This window comes from Tyto alba, unplaced genomic scaffold, assembly GCF_018691265.1.
Source record: "Tyto alba isolate M040663 unplaced genomic scaffold, T.alba_DEE_v4.0 Super-Scaffold_22, whole genome shotgun sequence".
In the NCBI taxonomy this organism is placed as follows: domain Eukaryota; kingdom Metazoa; phylum Chordata; class Aves; order Strigiformes; family Tytonidae; genus Tyto; species Tyto alba.
In genome coordinates this window covers 5,664,182-5,681,600 of record NW_024881296.1, presented here as the reverse complement: position 1 = coordinate 5,681,600, position 17,419 = coordinate 5,664,182, and the positions used below count along the sequence as shown (strand labels likewise).

At 41.7% G+C, this 17,419-nt stretch overlaps 1 protein-coding gene across 1 annotated transcript; it reads left to right on the top strand.

Annotated features, from left to right (window-relative positions):
• Window positions 1–3,297: 3,297 nt before the first annotated feature.
• On the top strand, window positions 3,298–9,985 carry LOC122153761 (protein FAM89A-like). The gene is made up of 2 exons (XM_042796180.1): window positions 3,298–4,025; window positions 7,972–9,985. Exons 1-2 carry the CDS (start codon window positions 3,774–3,776, stop codon window positions 8,128–8,130), a joined length of 411 nt encoding a protein of 136 aa, XP_042652114.1. The 5' UTR covers window positions 3,298–3,773; the 3' UTR covers window positions 8,131–9,985.
• Window positions 9,986–17,419: the final 7,434 nt, after the last annotated feature.

Here is a 17,419-nt window from a genome sequence, read left to right as displayed (position 1 = left end):
GTAACTGCCTATTTGCCACGTGCACATGCTTTTCAGATTTCCATACTGCTTCTCACTGCTTTATACTGGGCCTAAATTAGTTCAAAAATCCATACCATCCTCATTGTGAAAAGGAGAGAGGAAACAGAGCTCTGCTTTGAGCTGCTGCCACTTGCAGACAAAAGGGGGGAAAACATAACCCTACATGCACATTACTGCTGTCTGGAAGATGCTTTCAGTGGTGAAGCTGAGTCACACACACTTACAGATCTCTACAGACCAGTCCCTCCGTGTAACCTCTGAGAGAAAGTGGCATGCTCTCAGGGGGCATTATAACCACAAGAATACATTTCATCAAGAACTTTAAACTGAAGCCTGGATGCCCAAATCTCTGCATTTCGGCGTTTCTAGCAGTTAGTTCTGAACACCGCAGAGAAAAGCGGAGGTGTTCTTCTCGGGTATCTATGTGCTAGCAGACCTATAAAAAGGTGACAGTCCACTTTTGCTCCTGTGTGCTCAGGTAGCTTAAATATGAGGATCTCTGCTCTAGATCTAAGGACACCACTTTGCTAGGGACCTAACTGGAAGCCACTTTGGTACTCCACATGTCAGAATATACTTGGGTTTTCACCTTTTAGGCATAGATATGGAAATATACCTGGAAAAAAAAGTGTCAAAAGTAGGACTTGACCATTTTTATTTAAAACCACTTCTCTGGTGAAAAATGATGCCTAAGAACTGAACAATCTTTAGCTGAAAATCTAATTTCTGTTTGGATTCGCCACTATGTGGCATCATGTATCAGGTGCCAATTATACCCAGCATCTTCTAAATTCTCCTTAGCCAAAGAACCAAATTTCACGTCATTCCCAGAGCAAGACAGAATAGCATGAAATCTGTTCCTCCACATTAGTGGTAAAACCACAGGCCTCATGAGAAACAGAGTATGTTCAGGCACTCTGACTACAGGAGCAAATGGAAGAGTAAAGCACGTGTCACTAATTATTAATTTGTCTTGCATATGCCCAGTTTGTGATATCTGGATCTTGACCTGTCCTTGAGAAGCAATTCTGACTGCAAGTTAACCCAATGAGAGACATCATGAAAACAGAAAAAGGAGTTAAAAAAGGCTGATGACACTGATGGATAAGCTCTGGTATATCTTGATTGGCAAGTTTTAAGATACCCCTGCTGCACAGCAGACAAAATGTGACATTAGCCACATCACTACAAAATCTGGAGTCTTTAAATCTCTAATAAAGGTGGCTTTGAGCAAAGGCGCTGCTCTGCACAGGGTTGCTTGAAACAGGCACACGAACTTCTGTCAGTTCTGTCGGGTGGAAAATCACCCCTCGGAATCACAAACCAGGCACTTAAAATTAGTAGATCTTTTTACCTTTAGCTGCCCGTGTCTTTGTTCTAGTGTGGATAACAATACCACCTTCTATCACAGGGTTGCCATAAAGATAAATTCATTAACATTTGTAGATAAGTCAGTTATTAGAGAGAAAAGCACCACAGAAAAGGCTGTGGGTAACTGTCTTAATATATCAATTCAAGATGCACTGTAATACATATAGATCATATTTGGAAAGAGGAATGTTAGTAAATGATGTACAAATGATACACAGGCATTGTGTATCCTCCTAATGAATGAGGAAAGGAAAAACCATTCACGTATGAAAATGTAAATTAAAAATATACCATAATGCAAGGAAATTGTATGTGACACCTCTCTTCTGGCACTTCCTAATTCCTTATGACATAAACAACATGTATTTTTAATGTGAGTTTTTTTATGTGACATCCTTAGCAAAGGACAGTTGAGATGAGTAACACGTTTCTGTAGTTCAATTCTAGAAACCAACAAAGACAGCTGGCATAATTTATACAGCTAACGAAAGCTTACTCCAAAACCATGACATAACTGCAAAAGACTCTAGTTTCCATTATCACCACGTTATAACTAGGTCAGACTAAATAAAGCAGTAGATTTAGATTTTAAAGGATAGTTATGAATTTAATATGAATGAAGGCTAAATAAGGTTGCCAACTGAAAGGTCACCGAGAAGCCAAAAAGTAGATTTTTTTTTTTTATTTTTCAGATGACAAAGTTGAGCAGTAAGCCAGCATAAAGATTTTTTCAACAGCAAAGATATGGCAACAAGGTGCCTAAAGAACCTGAGTGTGAAGAAAATGCACTTAGAATCTAATGAGATTAGGCAAGCTGAAAACAAAACAAACCAAAAGACAAGCTGGTCTAGATAAAATAAGAATATTCACAGGTTTTTTGAAATAGCTGTCATGTGAAATAAAAAAAAAAGGATGGGGTGGGTGGGTTGGAAGGAAAACAAATAAATATATTTGCTAATAAGCAGAAAGGTAATACAGTGCCTACATCCCTAGCAAACCAAATCAGTATTTTTGCTGTCTGTCACCCTTGGCCTCGAAGGCCAAGAGAGTTTGTTGACACTTCTAATCTACAATAGGGATGGTTTTAAATGCCTTTAGTTTCATAAAAGCTATCACCATTATTTTATTTTTTCACAATCGACCTGAGTAGGAGTGACATCATGACAAATGGGGAAAAAAGTATCATCTTCGTGATTCCAATGTACAAAACATTAAAAAGCACATCAGGTCATCTGAAAAATCAATCCCTAAAGTAGCATGTAAACATGAATAAAGATTGGCAAAAGCTTCCTCCACCGTGAGCAGTTTTAAAACAATTGTCACAGATGACATTTAAACCATGATAAAGCCATGCAAGTCTGGGAACAAAACCGAAAATAATGTAGAAGCTTAACTCAAAATCACTGTATCTGGTTATTTTTTTGAAGAGAAAGCCCCACAAAGCAAGCAGGGTTGTGGCAACAGGGCTGCACCTTTAAACAATCCGGCTTTGCAATGGCAGCACCTTCCCAGAACTGCAGTTTTATACCCTGCTTCGGTTTGGATTTTGAATGATCCAAACTTGCCACAGTTTATTCAAGAGACCCCAGAAATACAGACACACCGAGGAAAAAGGGGAAAAAAACAACCAACCAACCAACCAAAACCCAGAAGGCGCACTCGGAGCCGGCACGCCGAGGCTGTACTCCTGCGACAGCAGACCCGCGGCCGCGCTGGCAGTTCCGGGGATTCCCGCGCCGCAACCGCCCCCCCCCCCCCCCCCCGCCCAAATCCCGCCTTGTCCCGCAGCGTGGCACCCCGCTTCCCTCACCCCCTCACGAAAGTGCGTGGGTATTTCTGTAAGCCAGAGCAACAAACCGCTCCGTGAAGGAACCTGGAATACAACCAGAGAGCTCTCTCTCGGGTTGAGAGCTCTGGCTCGCAGAGCGGATACACCGAGGCTTTGTTGAAACGCTCGGAGGCAAAAGGCTTCTGACCCACAGCGTGGCGGCGAAGGGAAACACCCCGGCGGGAAGGGGAGAGAGCGCTTCCATGTTCCCAGGCGGCTGAAACAACGACGACGCCGCCGCAGGAGCCGGCTGCCCCCCGCCTGCTTCCCCTGCATCTCATCCCCCAACCGCCGGGCCGAGCCCGGCGGCTCAGCCCCGTCCCCGCAGCGGCCCTCCCGCCTCTCCCGGCCGCGGGGCAGGCGGCTGCCGCCGGGTTCTTTCGGCGGAGGGCAGACGCGGGCACCTGCGGCCTGCTCCCCCCACGCCGCCGCCGCCGCCAGCCCCCGCCCCGCCCGCCGGGCCTCCCCCGGCCGCGGCCCGTAGGCGGGGCGGGATGCGGGCGGCGCCTCCCGCAGCGGGGCCGAGGCAGCTCGTCCCCTCAGTCGCCGCAGCATGAGCGGGCCGGGGTTGCTGGGGCCCGGTGGCGGCGCGGGGCTGCCGCCGCTGCCCAAAAGCCTGAGCGGGCTGCTGAACTCCTCCTCCTCCGGTGGCGGCGGCCAGGGCGGGCGCTGGCGGGACCTGGAGCGGCTCTACGCGCAGAAATCCCGCATCCAGGACGAGCTGAGCGGCGGCGGCCGGGGCTCCCCGCGGCCGCCCAAGCCGCCCAACCTGGACGCGGCCCTGGCCCTGCTCCGCAAGGAGATGGTGAGCGGGGCGGGCCGCGGCGGGGGCGGCAGACGTGGCGGGGGGCGGGGGGGGGGGGGGCGCTACCGCTGCTCTCCGGCCTCCCCGGGGCCGGGCCCGGTGGCCGAGCGGAGCGGAGCGGCCCGGGTGGGTGTGGGGGTGGGCCCGGGCCTGGCGCGGCCCCGCATAACCCGGCCCCGGGGGAGAGCCGGGACCCCGCCGGCCCGCGCCCGTCGTGGCGGGGCTCCTCCGCCTGCGGGGTGGAGAGGCGTTTGGGGAGCGCCTGGGTCAGGGGCGTCCGCTCGAACCCGACACCCATTTCAAAAGGCTGTCGCTTGAAAGGAGGAAAAAATGATCAGCAGCGAGTCGTGCAGTTCAAGCGAAGTGCGATTAAATGTAGCTTTCTTCAGGACTTTGTTTGGATTCTGTAGCGCGGTGTTATTAGCGAAATTCCCCCGGGCGACCTGGCACGTCTTTTGATTAAACGCTAGTTTGGGTGTTGGTGCTTTGCTGGTGCCAGCTGCAGTTGTAATGAGTAATAACCACCTAAGCATTGTGCACTTAATATTCTGAAACATATAAAATACGATATTGCTGAAAATTTGCCCATTTTTAAGGCCTTTTTCCTCATGGTGAAGAGCTGTTTGAAGCACAAGGAACTCTGTTGAAAGATCTTTCTGTGGATTTAGAAGGACAACGTATTGTCCCAAAATCTTAGTCTGCCATCAGTTCTTCAACAAGTAGTTCGAATACAGTTTGAGATATTCTTAAAACAGTGCATTGGAGTTGCCAGTTTGCGTTGAAGCAGAGGAAACGCAAGAAGCTACCTACTGCTGGGGCTTTTTTTCTAATAGGGGAAACAAGGATATTATCTTAGTCATCTTACACCTTTCCAAAAAAGCAAAGATAACTCATTATAAAAGTCTAATCTGTTTTTCATAATGGAAAATCAAATGAGATGCTTCTTAGTCATTTGACAACTAGAGTTCCCCTTTGATACTCTGTTATCCTTGATGCTAATTTGATAAAACACTTCTGAAGGAAAAAATACTTTATCCCTGAACACATCAAAGACTTTCAAGCAACAGTCCCCTCTGTTCCAGGTGTGCTTTTTTGTGGCCCACACAAGAGACTCTTGTGTACTAATAGGCTGCCTTTCATCAAATAGGTAACAACACTTTATTATTTATATTGAACACGCTTTCTTGCAGCAAAGATAGCATTTCTATTGAGTGATGAGCTTGCTTTAAATTTTCAGTAATGCATGAGGAAGAAATGCAGCATCTTTCCCTGCATGATCAAGCAAGGTACTATGTATATAAGTTTTTAAAGATGAAAAAATGATGGATTTAGATGCGTTGGAGGGGGAGGGAGGGAAGGAGAGGTCGCTTCAGAACTTTGATCCTGAGAAACAGTCAACTGCATGGGAGTGCGCGTTACAGGTTGTCTTGTAGGTGCTATGATAAACCTCTAGAATTGAATGCACGTTGGTTGTGATTAAAAACTTTATGCTTGTGCTGTCAGGCTTGGACATCTCCTCAGGCTTTTGCTACCTCGGGGATCATACTTGAAAGTTGTGAAGAGCTAGAGGCTGTATTTTTCTCAGTAGACTTATTGTTCCTGTTTGATTGTTTGACACTACTCTTAGCTACAGAAAAATAAGATATCAAATGTAACTGGTGTTACAGCCTGCTAAGTTAATTCTGCTGAGTAATTTCTATTTTGGAGATTGTGTTTGGCATAGAACTGATCTTCACAGAAAGCACTGAAGTGCTTTACAGAGTTGAAACGTGAGAGCTGCTGGTGAAAATGCTCCCGCTTTCCTCAGGAGACGAAGAACTGGTTGTTTGTCTCCCGGTGGAGTTTTCTGGCTCAACTCACTCCTAACTGCTCTTTGAACAGTTCTTCACCACAGTCTTGTCCTTCAGACATATAGCTCTGATGCGAGTCTGCCTGGTGGGTCTCATGTTCGCATATCATAGCGTTAAGTCTGGCTTCACAGCATCCTTTCTTAACCGGAGGCAAGCAGTTTGTTTAGGTAGGGCAAGCCAAACTTCATTGACTGCTGCCTCCAGAGGTTGATGTTCAGACTTTATTTTTGGGCAGGTAAACAGTCATTAGCTTAACATGTCTGAAGAAATTACTTCAGCAGGGCTAGATGGAGGAGTCTGGATATGGTACAGATATCTCCCTTTTATTTTCCCACCTGCGGTCTTGGTTGGTTGGGTTTTGTTTTACAAATTGTTGCAAAAGGAGATTTGCAGAAGTGCTGGTTCCCGCCTACAGAATAGAGAGCAAGAAAGAGTAGCGTGTACTTCCTGCAGAGTGAATGCTTAAGTCACAAGTGGAGGGAAAGTTACTGTGTTTGTTGCAGAGGAAAATGGAGATGGGTAACAAAAGCAGCATAGATCTAAGGTGGTGGAAAGGCTTGTCTGTAACCTCCCAGCAGATAGCGTAGTGCTCCACGTCTTGTTCCATTTCTTGCCCTGAAGTCCTCGTGTTCAGTCTGTATGTGACATCACGTCTCAACTTCATGACTTCACCACATAATTTGTGTTGGTCCTGAAAGACGCTGTATCCTATTTTTCTGAGTTGGAATGGTGTTGTGGTGTATGATACTTTGTGGTTTGTTGCTTGGTTGGTTTTGTTTGTTTGTTTGTTTGTTTCCCCCCCCCCCCGTCCTCCTTTAATCTTCAGAAGAAGGAGCCAGTAGAATAGTTCAGCAATGCTGAAGGAAGATCTTCATGCTAGCTTCTTGCATTTTTTTGTGTGCTGAGTGTATCTGTCCTTAGAATTAAGACAGGAGAGATTTTTGCGGTAAGAGTTCTCATTCTGGGTAAAATGTAGCCTGGCATTCAGGCAGCAGTAAAGGCTTCTTATATTAATTATTGTTTTCCCTCTGAACGTGGTGTGTAGCAAAAACTTTTATTTGATGAAACTGAGGCTCACAAGGAACAGCCTATAATTTTAACACTTTTTAAAATTTAGGCAAAAATGGCTGCTCTTGAAAATGTTTAATTGGGTAGTGGTTTTAATTTACTGCAAGACAGAACCTAGATTTAATTTAATCTGACTTGGATAGGTGACAGTATCAAATGAACTCTCCATTTTGTTGCCAGAGAGGGAGACTGCTTTGAGTTAAATTACTAGCTTTATTTTGCTTTGCGGTGCAACACACTGATTTTGTACCTGCATAAGGAGTCAGGCTACCAGGTAACCTTTTTTTAAAATGTTGCTCCAGATAGTTAATTAGCTCTATAACTAGTATTTTAGAAGTTTGGGGGCCAAAATATTAGGTGCTTAATTATAAACCAAGCCTGTGCTCGAGTAGCATGTGAAAATACTCTAAAGATTTGCAGGCTGCAAAGTATGTCCTTATCTCACTTCTGCTTTAGTTTCATTACTTTCAGGTAGCATGCTGTATTGTGCTAGACGTACCTAGCCTATGTATGTCGATACAGAAAATAAAATTATAGAAGAAGATACTTAGCCAGGAAGAGGAAAATCAGCCAAAGCTCCATTTGCAACTTTTAATCCAGATTGTTTTAAACAAAAACAGGGAGCCTATGATACTGTGTGAGAAAAATGTGTGAAAGAGTGTTGCTGGAAAAATCTCTCTTGCATAATGAACTACACAGAGTTCATGAATTTATCTGTAATGTTTCGCATAGGAGTGAACTGCTTATTGGAAGTTTTAACTTTGTTTAGGGCACTGTAATATGACAGAATCTTGAAAAACACTTTGCTCATGTTGTGCTGTATCACATATTTGTTCCCTGTTCACTTGTCCAGTTTATTCCGTGGCAGTCTGTTACTTTAGAAAACAACCTATACATCCGTATTTCATGACTGTTCAAGGTAGAAAGAATCTTTATCCTCTTGTTTAGCAACAAAAGATATATAGCATTACACTGCCAGTTAAAATCACAGTTGTGATACTGTTTGTTTGAATTCTTCCCCCCCTCAGGTTGGCCTTCGGCAGCTAGATATGTCACTACTGTGTCAGCTGTACTCCTTGTATGAATCGATTCAAGAATACAAAGGTGCCTGCCAAGCTGACTCTAACGCAGACTGCACGTATGCTCTGGAAAATGGTTTTTTTGATGAAGAGGAGGAATACTTCTAGAAGCAGGAAGACTCACATCCAGGCTGACCGAGGTTCTTTCGTCCTTCTCTCCCTGTAACACACCTCAGCCAGAATGACTGGAATCTGTATGGATCCCTCTTCCTGAGGAGGAACACCCAGCTACCCCAAGTTGTTTAAATTCACTTATTTTAACAGGCTGTCAGTACAAGTTAACTCATGCAAATACCACTTGAGGAAAGTGCTGTACTCTTAACTTTTGAAGAGTCCTCAGACATGCTTGACAAGAGTTTTCAATTTAATTTGCAAGGTGGGTGTTTTCAACTTCCAAATGTTGGTAGCTTATAACTGGAATTTTAATCGTAGAAGACAGCAGTGACTTCCTGAGTTGTAATAACTTCTTAAGGGGGGAGGGAACCCTCTGCTGTAGTGTAAATAGCTATAGGTGATTTGTTTTGGTCAACGGTATTGATAAATGCATTTTGAACAGGCGTCTGGATGCACACACATCCAGCTCTACTAAGCTAGTTCTGCTCTTACCAGCTGCATCCAGTTTTGTACTGGGTGGATTGTTTACACAATTTAATTTTTTTTTTCTCCTTAAGCTAATTTTGACTTTTCCTTACTCTTAGCTTACAAGCTGTACATGTCATAGTGAATGTTTTCAGCAGTTTTTTTCTGTTGATCTAATTCACTTTCTTGGTACTGCCACTTGGCATTAACTTTTATACTATTGTCTGGATATCTTGCATCAACATAGCTCTTTGACTTGCTAAACTGTTCTGAAATGGCTTGCTTAGCTTTTACTGCACTGCATAGTAAAAGCACAGATTCAAACATAGTCTGTCTGCCACTATGTGGCTTGGAATAACGTGAACTCTTGTGCAAGTGTTCTTGATCATATGAAGGATAAGGAGACCTCTCATATGACACAGTGGGACAAATTGCAATATTTTATACCGAGTGAACTTTTTTTCTGTAAGGTAGACTACAGCTCTTTTTAAAAATGCAAAATAAGTATTTTGAGCACATACTTTGCATATGTTAAAACTTTTTATACTAACTTGTTCTTTCAAGTATAACTTATTTTTGCTTTCAAAACTTACTAAAGCACTCAGTTACATTTTTTTATTATTTCATAGTGTGCACATGTAATGCTTAATCAGCTTGGAAAATGAGAGTTGCCAGCTATCTGAGTCTTCACCCTTCTCTATTTTAAAGTAAAATCAGCTCCCAATACAAGTTTAATTTCTTAACTTCAATTCTAAAGATTGCTGTAAAGCACGGTGCCTCAATCTTGACACAAGCTAATAATTAAGGGCTTAAATCTCAAAGGGTTTTTGCATGGTTCATGTCTGGCATGCATACAGTTTACAGAAAGAACTGGAGATCACATTCTGGGGTAGCTCCTCTCTTAGTTTTTAGTAAAGGCTAGGATGTTGTAGTGGTAAAAGCCAAGAGACTTCCAGGATCGAGTTTTTGTGCATTCCTTCTAAAACTGGCTTATTTTAGTGGAACTTAAAGGCCATGAGAGTAAAGATTGTGCTGTAATCGTGCATGTGTATAAGTTCTTAATCTTGTCTGTAGCAATGATTGGATTTTTTTAAATGTTACTTCTGGTCTAATTACTTCACTCACCCAAAACTAAAAAGAATGATAAGGCAAACACAGATAATCCAAATGGCTACATCTATTTTGAAAAAGTTGCGTGCGTATGTGTGTATATATGTATGAGTATATACACACACGTGTACGTACAACTTTATGCTTTGACTGAAGAATGTATCAGCTTTGAATATAATTTGCTGTGCTTTTGGTATTTAGATGAGGCTTTTTCTAGTCTGTTGAAATACTGCTATTTTCTTGCTCTTTCCCAAAAAATAAAAAGCATGATATTTAGCATAATTTTTTAACGCTGTGTGTATTTTAATTTACCTCTTCAGTGAATCCAAACCCTCCCCTCTTTTCAGCCTTCCCCTAAAACACCTGGGACTAGTCATCACCCCTTGATTGAAGCAAGCAGTTTTTAAATTACAGTGGAAAAGGTTCTACCTGCCTGTATTTGGAATGGGAGTTTCCTACTTCTCTGTCTTAATTGGATTTTACTTTTTCTTGAATTCAACAGAGAAAATCCTGTCTCTACTAGAATGAAAGATTCTGTTTTACAAATCCTTACATGGTGCCATTCATTAATAGTCCTAACGGTGAGAATTCGAGCAAGATTCACAGCACTTTATAATGAAACTTAAAAAGCAAAATGACTTACGTTTCTAATTTTAATGTATCATTCTTGTGAGTTGAGGAACATGGAATGTTTGGCTGGTATTCACAGTACCAAGAGAAGCATAAACATCTCAAAGCATCACTCCACAACATTATCTGCACTGGAAAAAAGGGTGGATTATTAGGACTTGGTAAGTTTTCAGCACCTTGTCCCTTTTAACTTCTCTCCCATTCAAGTAAGTATTACTATAGTCTATATTCCCAAGGCAAATTGAAATGCTGTGAAGGCTGGCTAGCTAGACAACGGTTTTAAAAACAGTGAATTTGTTATTAAGTCAATAAGGAGTTGTTCCAGAGGCAGATTTCTGTGCCTGATGTTTCAGCTGTATCTGTTTACTGCATTATAACAGCATGAAGTAGGGAAACGGCTTTGAAAGAGAGGTGCTTGGTGGGAAATTACAGCTTAAATACTGATTGTTACATGCAGCTTCAAGCCAGAGTTTACTTGTCTGCATGACAGAACAAGCTGTGTTGGTACAAAAGCTTGTTACCCTTGGTCCAGACTGCATACCAACAACAATCCCTTTCCCATTTTTTTTACTCTGTAACCCCAATTTGAATTACACATAACCTTTTAAGAATACCTTTTAAGGGTATAACAAACTCTTGAAAACTTCCCTACCCGGTGAATACCACAGAGCTCTTCCAGTCCCACACAGTGCAGCCAGCTTAGCCAGTGCTGAGTGTGCACAGGAAAAGACAGGTTTACAAGGAGATGAGGACAGTCAGGTTCCTGCTGCTCAGAGATGGAAAACTGTGAGTACAGCAGTTCACAAGGCAATCTACCATGGGTAATCATTCACAGGCCTTTCTCCAAATGGCCTACACATGTGGTAAAGCGCTTAGAAATCAAGGAGTTATTAGGTCTGTGCTAGCTATATTTAAAGATTTTTTTTTTTTAACAACATAGCACCCTCATTTTATTGCTATGACAACTGCAGAGTCATACAGTCATGTCATAATTACATCACAGTCTAATCCCTTGGAAATGTTCTTAGTCTACAAAAAGAGAAGAGACTGGAGTAAGTGCTCTGCTCTGGAGAAAGTGGGTCCCCTAAAAAAAGGGTGGCTGATATATGTTCACCTGGCAGCTCTAACAGGTGAGCATTTAGGTTCAGCTTTGGGTCCTGGTGAATTCACTGTCAGGCCTATTGATTTTAGTGGGGATGGACTGCAAAGCAGGGATCTTTTTCCTGAGATTAGAACTGCTGATCAGTCTCTTATTTCCCAGACTCTGGAAGAGCTGTATGGTATCTGTACTACGATACAAGAGGTATTCAAATACACACTAGAACTGCTTTCAAAGGTACTGCTTTGTAATGCTGTTAAACATGGTAGGGAATCATTTGAATAGCTCATAAAAAAGATCAGTGTTGTTTCAAAGAGTGTTTTTCAATAAAGGTGGGGCAAAATTACACTGTTTATGGGTAGCTTGAACTTGGATGCTTGCTAGAGTTGAGTTTTTAATACAAAATTGAGTCGTGTGAAATTGGAAGACTAGGAAAAGGATTATGCAAAAATTATTATATTTGTAATTAGTTCCTAATAATAGGTAACCAAATCATCTTGCAACTTATAAAGTTGGTATTTTTAAAATTATGTCTACAATTTATTGTAAATAATAGTTTGCAAAATTTTAAATGCACCAAAGAGAGTAGCAAAGCCCCCAGCATCTTTGTAAAAAGGTTGATTCACTTAGTACCTATTCACAAACCTAAGGTTTTGCCTCATAGTCTAGTTCATAAGGAAACAAAGCTTATGCAATGACTCTGTCCATGCATTTTCTGTCAGTCTGTTTGTGATAGACAACATCTGATAGGATAGAAGCTGCTGTTTTTACAAATCTTGGAGGAGAGAGACCCTATCAAGAAGGTCTTTTCTTCTCCTGTGTGCACCTTTGTGTCCTTCAGCCGCTTCAAAAGAATTTACTCTCATTTTCGTGATGCCCGCCTTTAGAGGATACATTAACACAGCAGTTTGAGGTTCATATTCCTTTTCATATGCTGTGTGCATTTGCTCAGAAAACAACTCAGTACAACAGCAACAACTTATTTTTCCATCCATTGTTATCTTTGGTTTATGTGAAGCTACTAAATTTAACTCAGACAATGCTGCATGACCTAAGGAAATAACTTGTTTTCTTAGCAAACTAGTTAAAAGCTCTGTCTTATTTGCAAAGTCATCTTATACTGACTTTAACATTTTCTAGGAGTTTAAAAGCTCCCTAAACCATGTGCTAAATCTTTCTAACTGGCTGTTCTATCATCCTGGCGAGTCCCAGCACCGCCACGAGCTTTGCAAGCACCCAGGGCCTGCTGCGAGGAGTAGCTTCTGCCGTGGCCCAAGGAACCCGGGGGGATCTGTGCGGACACAGCCCACACATGGTGACAAACTCTCCCGAGGAGCTGAGGGTGTCTGGAAGAGTGGAGGTGGCCCCACAGAACCCAGGTGTGCTCCTGGGCAGATGTGATGAGTTAAACCGTAGCTGAGGCTCGGCCTGTGCCGAACTGGCTTGCGGGGCAGTTAGGCCTTACAAAGAGGCAATAGGATTGGCAGCTTCTCACTCCAGGTGAGCAACGTCGAGTTTGGCCATTTGTTTTTAAATGGCAGAGGAACTTTGGAGGGGATGAATATTCACTGCAGAAGCCTGTTTCCCTTACATTTTTGGCTCCCTTTCATCCTTTCTATTCAGGAAAATTCATTAGATGAATGTGGAAACAACCAGCCCTGACTAATGAAGCCCACATCTGATTTCAGAGGAATGTGCTTTTAGCAGTAGAATTTACATTTTTCAGATAAGGTTGGTATGCAACTTAAAGAGACAAACCCATTTGCTATTGAAATACACAGCCTTGTGACTATTTCAACTCTTCACTGAACTTTTGCCATGGGTTTTAAATGCATTCATGCTAAGACATTATTAAGATAATGTAACCTTTGAGAATTCCTCAGTTTAAAATGAGAGGAGAAATCCCATGCAAATCATGGATTATTAGAATTTTAAAATAATGTGACCGAAGCAGACTGTTTAGAATTCTTGGTGCATAGAGTTCAATCCTGTGTCAAACCACTGCCTTAAATTTATGTTAGCAGTAGTTGTTCAATCGTCCTTGCAGTGCTAACTACTTTCAGAAATCACAAGCATTTATTCTATGGGTCAGAAACATCCCTGTGATTATCTAGCTAGACACATGAGTAAGAGTTTGAGAGCTCATTTTGGCTCAGGATAGCAGGCACTGTCACAAACAATAAAGTTGCCTGTCTGAGCCCTACCAGCTCTTGTTTAAACTCGTCAAACAGCTGAACCTTTTAAATCATTTACAAAAAGGCAACATAATAAGGTCATTACTTCAGTTATAAAAGCACCCAGATGACAGGGACAGTATATTCCATTATTTTTCCTCTGAGTTCAACCTTTTACAGTGTCTTAGGTTTAACTGAATCTGGAATTTAACAAAAACTTGTAGCACTAATTATTGAAAGCCCTCACAACCTACAATTTCGTTAGGGTTGCTTAAGATACTAGAAAGTTCAAGCAGGGTGTGCAGAGGCAAATTAACAAGGAGTGATGCAAAGTTTTGAACAGGTGAAGAACAAGCTTAAACAAGACCACACTTCTAACTTGTTCCATTACTACTAAATAACATCATGGGCTGTTCATATCATGGAATAAAATTATTTTTTATATGCTACATTATACAAAAGGTAAGCTACTGAAATATTAAACTAGTTGTTTGGTATAGGGGAAGGACATTCTGTAAGAACCAGGTGAAAGAAAAATAATAGATCAGACTGAAAATTGATTTCTCATAGGACTAGAATATCGAAGTCCTGTTACCATTTGGTTTTTATCCTGTATGGACACAGCATGTCTGTATTCTCTCTAAGAGTCTCGATATTACTTTTTCTTCTGTTTACCACTGTACAAATCACACACAACCTTGTCTTGTATCTGAATTACCCTTGCTCTTTCTGGCTCGTACTTAGTCATGTTGCTCAAATTGGAGAAGCATTACCATAAGTACTTTGCATCATACAATATAACCTGTAGATAGAAATGGAATATATAGCACCCATTCACTGTCTAATTTATACTTCTCTTTGTGTGCGTTTTTAGGAGAGGAAAGACATTTATGCACAAAGCTCGAGTGTATTTTGGGGACTGTCATTGCACAGTCGTTGCACTGGAATAAAGTGTTAAAATTTAATGATAGAAGAGAGGTAGAAGTTTGCGGTAATCTCTGTGGGGAAGAAGGAATTCTGTTTTATGCATTTCTTTTATCCTGCCTCATGTCATTTTTGAAGACCTGCTTGAGGTCTTGAGTTTTTATATGTAAATAGATTTGTCTTGTCTCTAGTGCTTTATGTGGTTACGCAACAGAACTTTTTTCCCCTTTGCCACTTATCACTAGCCAGTCATTCAAAAAGCCCTTTCTATTTCTGTTGCAAATGTAAGGCTGTTCTAGGCTTTCAATGTCACTTCTTCTCAGAGAGAATAAAACTCTCTTCTGTGCTTTCAAATGCAGGTGTATACAGACAGAATACATCAATCAGTATTAGAGAAGCCAAGCATATCTCACCATTACTACAGACATTAATTTGTGAGAGCGTCTCCTTAAAAGTATGCCGGCTATGGAAATTCACACTACAATTTCTTTTGCAAATTAGAAGGGAGTTTGTACAGATGCGTTTATTCTCCAGGAACAGAGATCTCAATTCACCATGCCCATTCTCTGAATTAAATGCTTTAATTTGTAGGCAGTGATCCTATTTTTGTTTCAGCTTAACTGTGTGTAACCCAGTGTATAAATCCATACAAGAAGCCTGTAGTAAATCTGAAGAGGTACAGGCTGCCTTATACATTTAGGTTTTAAATGCTTTGCAGTCTTATGGCCAAGTAATCTGATGGATTTTCGTGTTGCTGGTTTACCAAGGCTATTGCAGGGTGTAGCAAGGAATTGGAAGTGTGTAACCTGGTGAATAAAAGTAAAGCACACAAACTTACTGAAAGATCAAGCCACCATCTTCACAAGGGATTCCTCAAGTAAAATCTGCTATTTTCACAAAATTGTATTGTTTGAATAGTCATTCTATCACTAAAATTGGGAATGAAAACTCTTTAGTGCTGTATTTAGCATTAATGAGCAGGCATTACTATATTTGGCCAGGGATGTGAGGGGAACCATTCCACCTAACATGTCTACTGTATGTTAAAATAGCCAAAGCTTACATCACTCTCTTACATACACATTCGTAAGATTTCTTAGAAGTCATTATCATATTAACATAATTATTACACATGTGGATTAGGTTGGGGGGGGGTATTCCATGGGGTGGTGATCTTTGGAGAGGAGCCTTTCTTGAACTTTGCATTTTTGAATTGGCCTTCCTTTGGTTTGTGTCTGCACTTTCTTATCTCCTGCCTAGCTTCAGCTAGTTCATTGCTTTTCAGAGGGCCTTAATCTTCAAGGACAGGGGTTTCCAATTAAGATTCTCCCAATTTATGCATGGAGCTTCTCAATTTATGCATTTCCCAGAAGGTTTTTATCATGCTTGCCTGACTGAGGGATCTTTGTGCAATGGACAATGTGTTGCAGGTGTTCAACTGATTGCTTAAGTTCTTATACTATCCTAAACATTTTTTTTTTTCCCCCTTCACCCATTTTCCAACAATAGGTGAAAAACTACCAGGCATCAAACTGCCACCACAGGCAGTAAGAGCTGACAGATCTCCTAATCTAGGAAAGGTGGTGTAGCTTTGGTGTCTCAGAGCCAGGATCTCTGCCTGCCAGGGAGAACATCTGTCAAGGGTGCCCATCCAGACTAACATCTGGAGGAAGGACCAGATGACCTCTGAGTCCACTTCCAGCCCTGATTCTGTGAAAACAAAACTGTTCCCAGCGGCAGTGGCAGAGGCAGCTGCCAGCTCAGGACAAAGAGCTGAGCCTTCAGGAGCAGCTGCTGCGGGGAGTTTAGAGGAGCCAGCGCTTTTTGGTACAATGGCATGAAATTACAGACAGCACCTTCCACCCTGCCATTATAGCAAGGAAGGATCTGCACATGAGGGCTTCCTGCTTTGCTGTTCTCTATCAGGATGTATTGTAGAGGATTAAAAACATCTCTCTGAACTTTCTGTCAAAGCGCTTTTGCAGCTGAATTAGATTAGCATCACCATGCTGGCATTTTTTAAAATGAAAGCAGATGAGTAACAACAAGGGAAGGGAGACGTTATCTGTATATGTTTCTGATGCTGTTTTATCAGGGACATTACTTTTTTAAAAAAACAAACCAAACCAAAACAAAAAACTGATACAATCTGTCCTGTTGCACAATAGTCAAACTGCTGTGGGGATAAGGTACCTTTCTCCCAAGTGGTCTTTTCTTTCAGTGTAGGACCTTTATATGGTCAGAAGCTGCACAGTTTCCTACATAGATAAGGTGGAAAACACACAGGCTCTAAGAATAGGACTGACCTTCCCTCACTCCATCTACACACACACATCATTTAAATAAATTACATGTTTCAATTGAGCAGGAAAGTTTTCAGGGAAATATTCACTTAAAAATGAAACAAGTGTAAGATAAAGTTTGAAAATATGCAAGTTTTAATACAAACTAAATCTTACCACGTGGTTATATAAAGAAACAAGTACCTACCATTGTGTTCACCCACAACATAATTAATTTGTTTTTCCAAAAGAAAGGTTTTTTAATAGTCTGTCCACCCTTGCTGAAAAAATTCTTCACTAATCAGCACTTACTTTCGTTTTACACTCTCCCAGGATGGAATAAAATGGATTATGCTATGCAACCCACCTGCCACTTCCACACTACTAAGTAGGAGAAATGTCCTCATAGGGGAACAGAGATTCCTGTTGAAAAAAATCGGTCAGGCATATGCTCTAAGTTATACATTCACTTTTGATCCCTATCCTGCAAACTCCAAGCTTTTTTTTCCTTGTTGCTGGTATGCAGCACTTTATTATACAGTGGATGCTCTTGCTGGAGAATGTTTTCTTCCTAGTTATTATTACACTTTTGTTAGCTT

Excerpts from the sequence above, each read along its gene's own strand:
- LOC122153761 (XM_042796180.1), top strand. The coding sequence starts at position 3,774 with ATGAGCGGGCCGGGGTTGCTGGGGCCCGGTGGCGGCGCGGGGCTGCCG. Across the intron at positions 4,026-7,971 it reads CCCTGCTCCGCAAGGAGATG|GTTGGCCTTCGGCAGCTAGA; the intron begins GTGAGCGGGGCG and ends TCCCCCCCTCAG.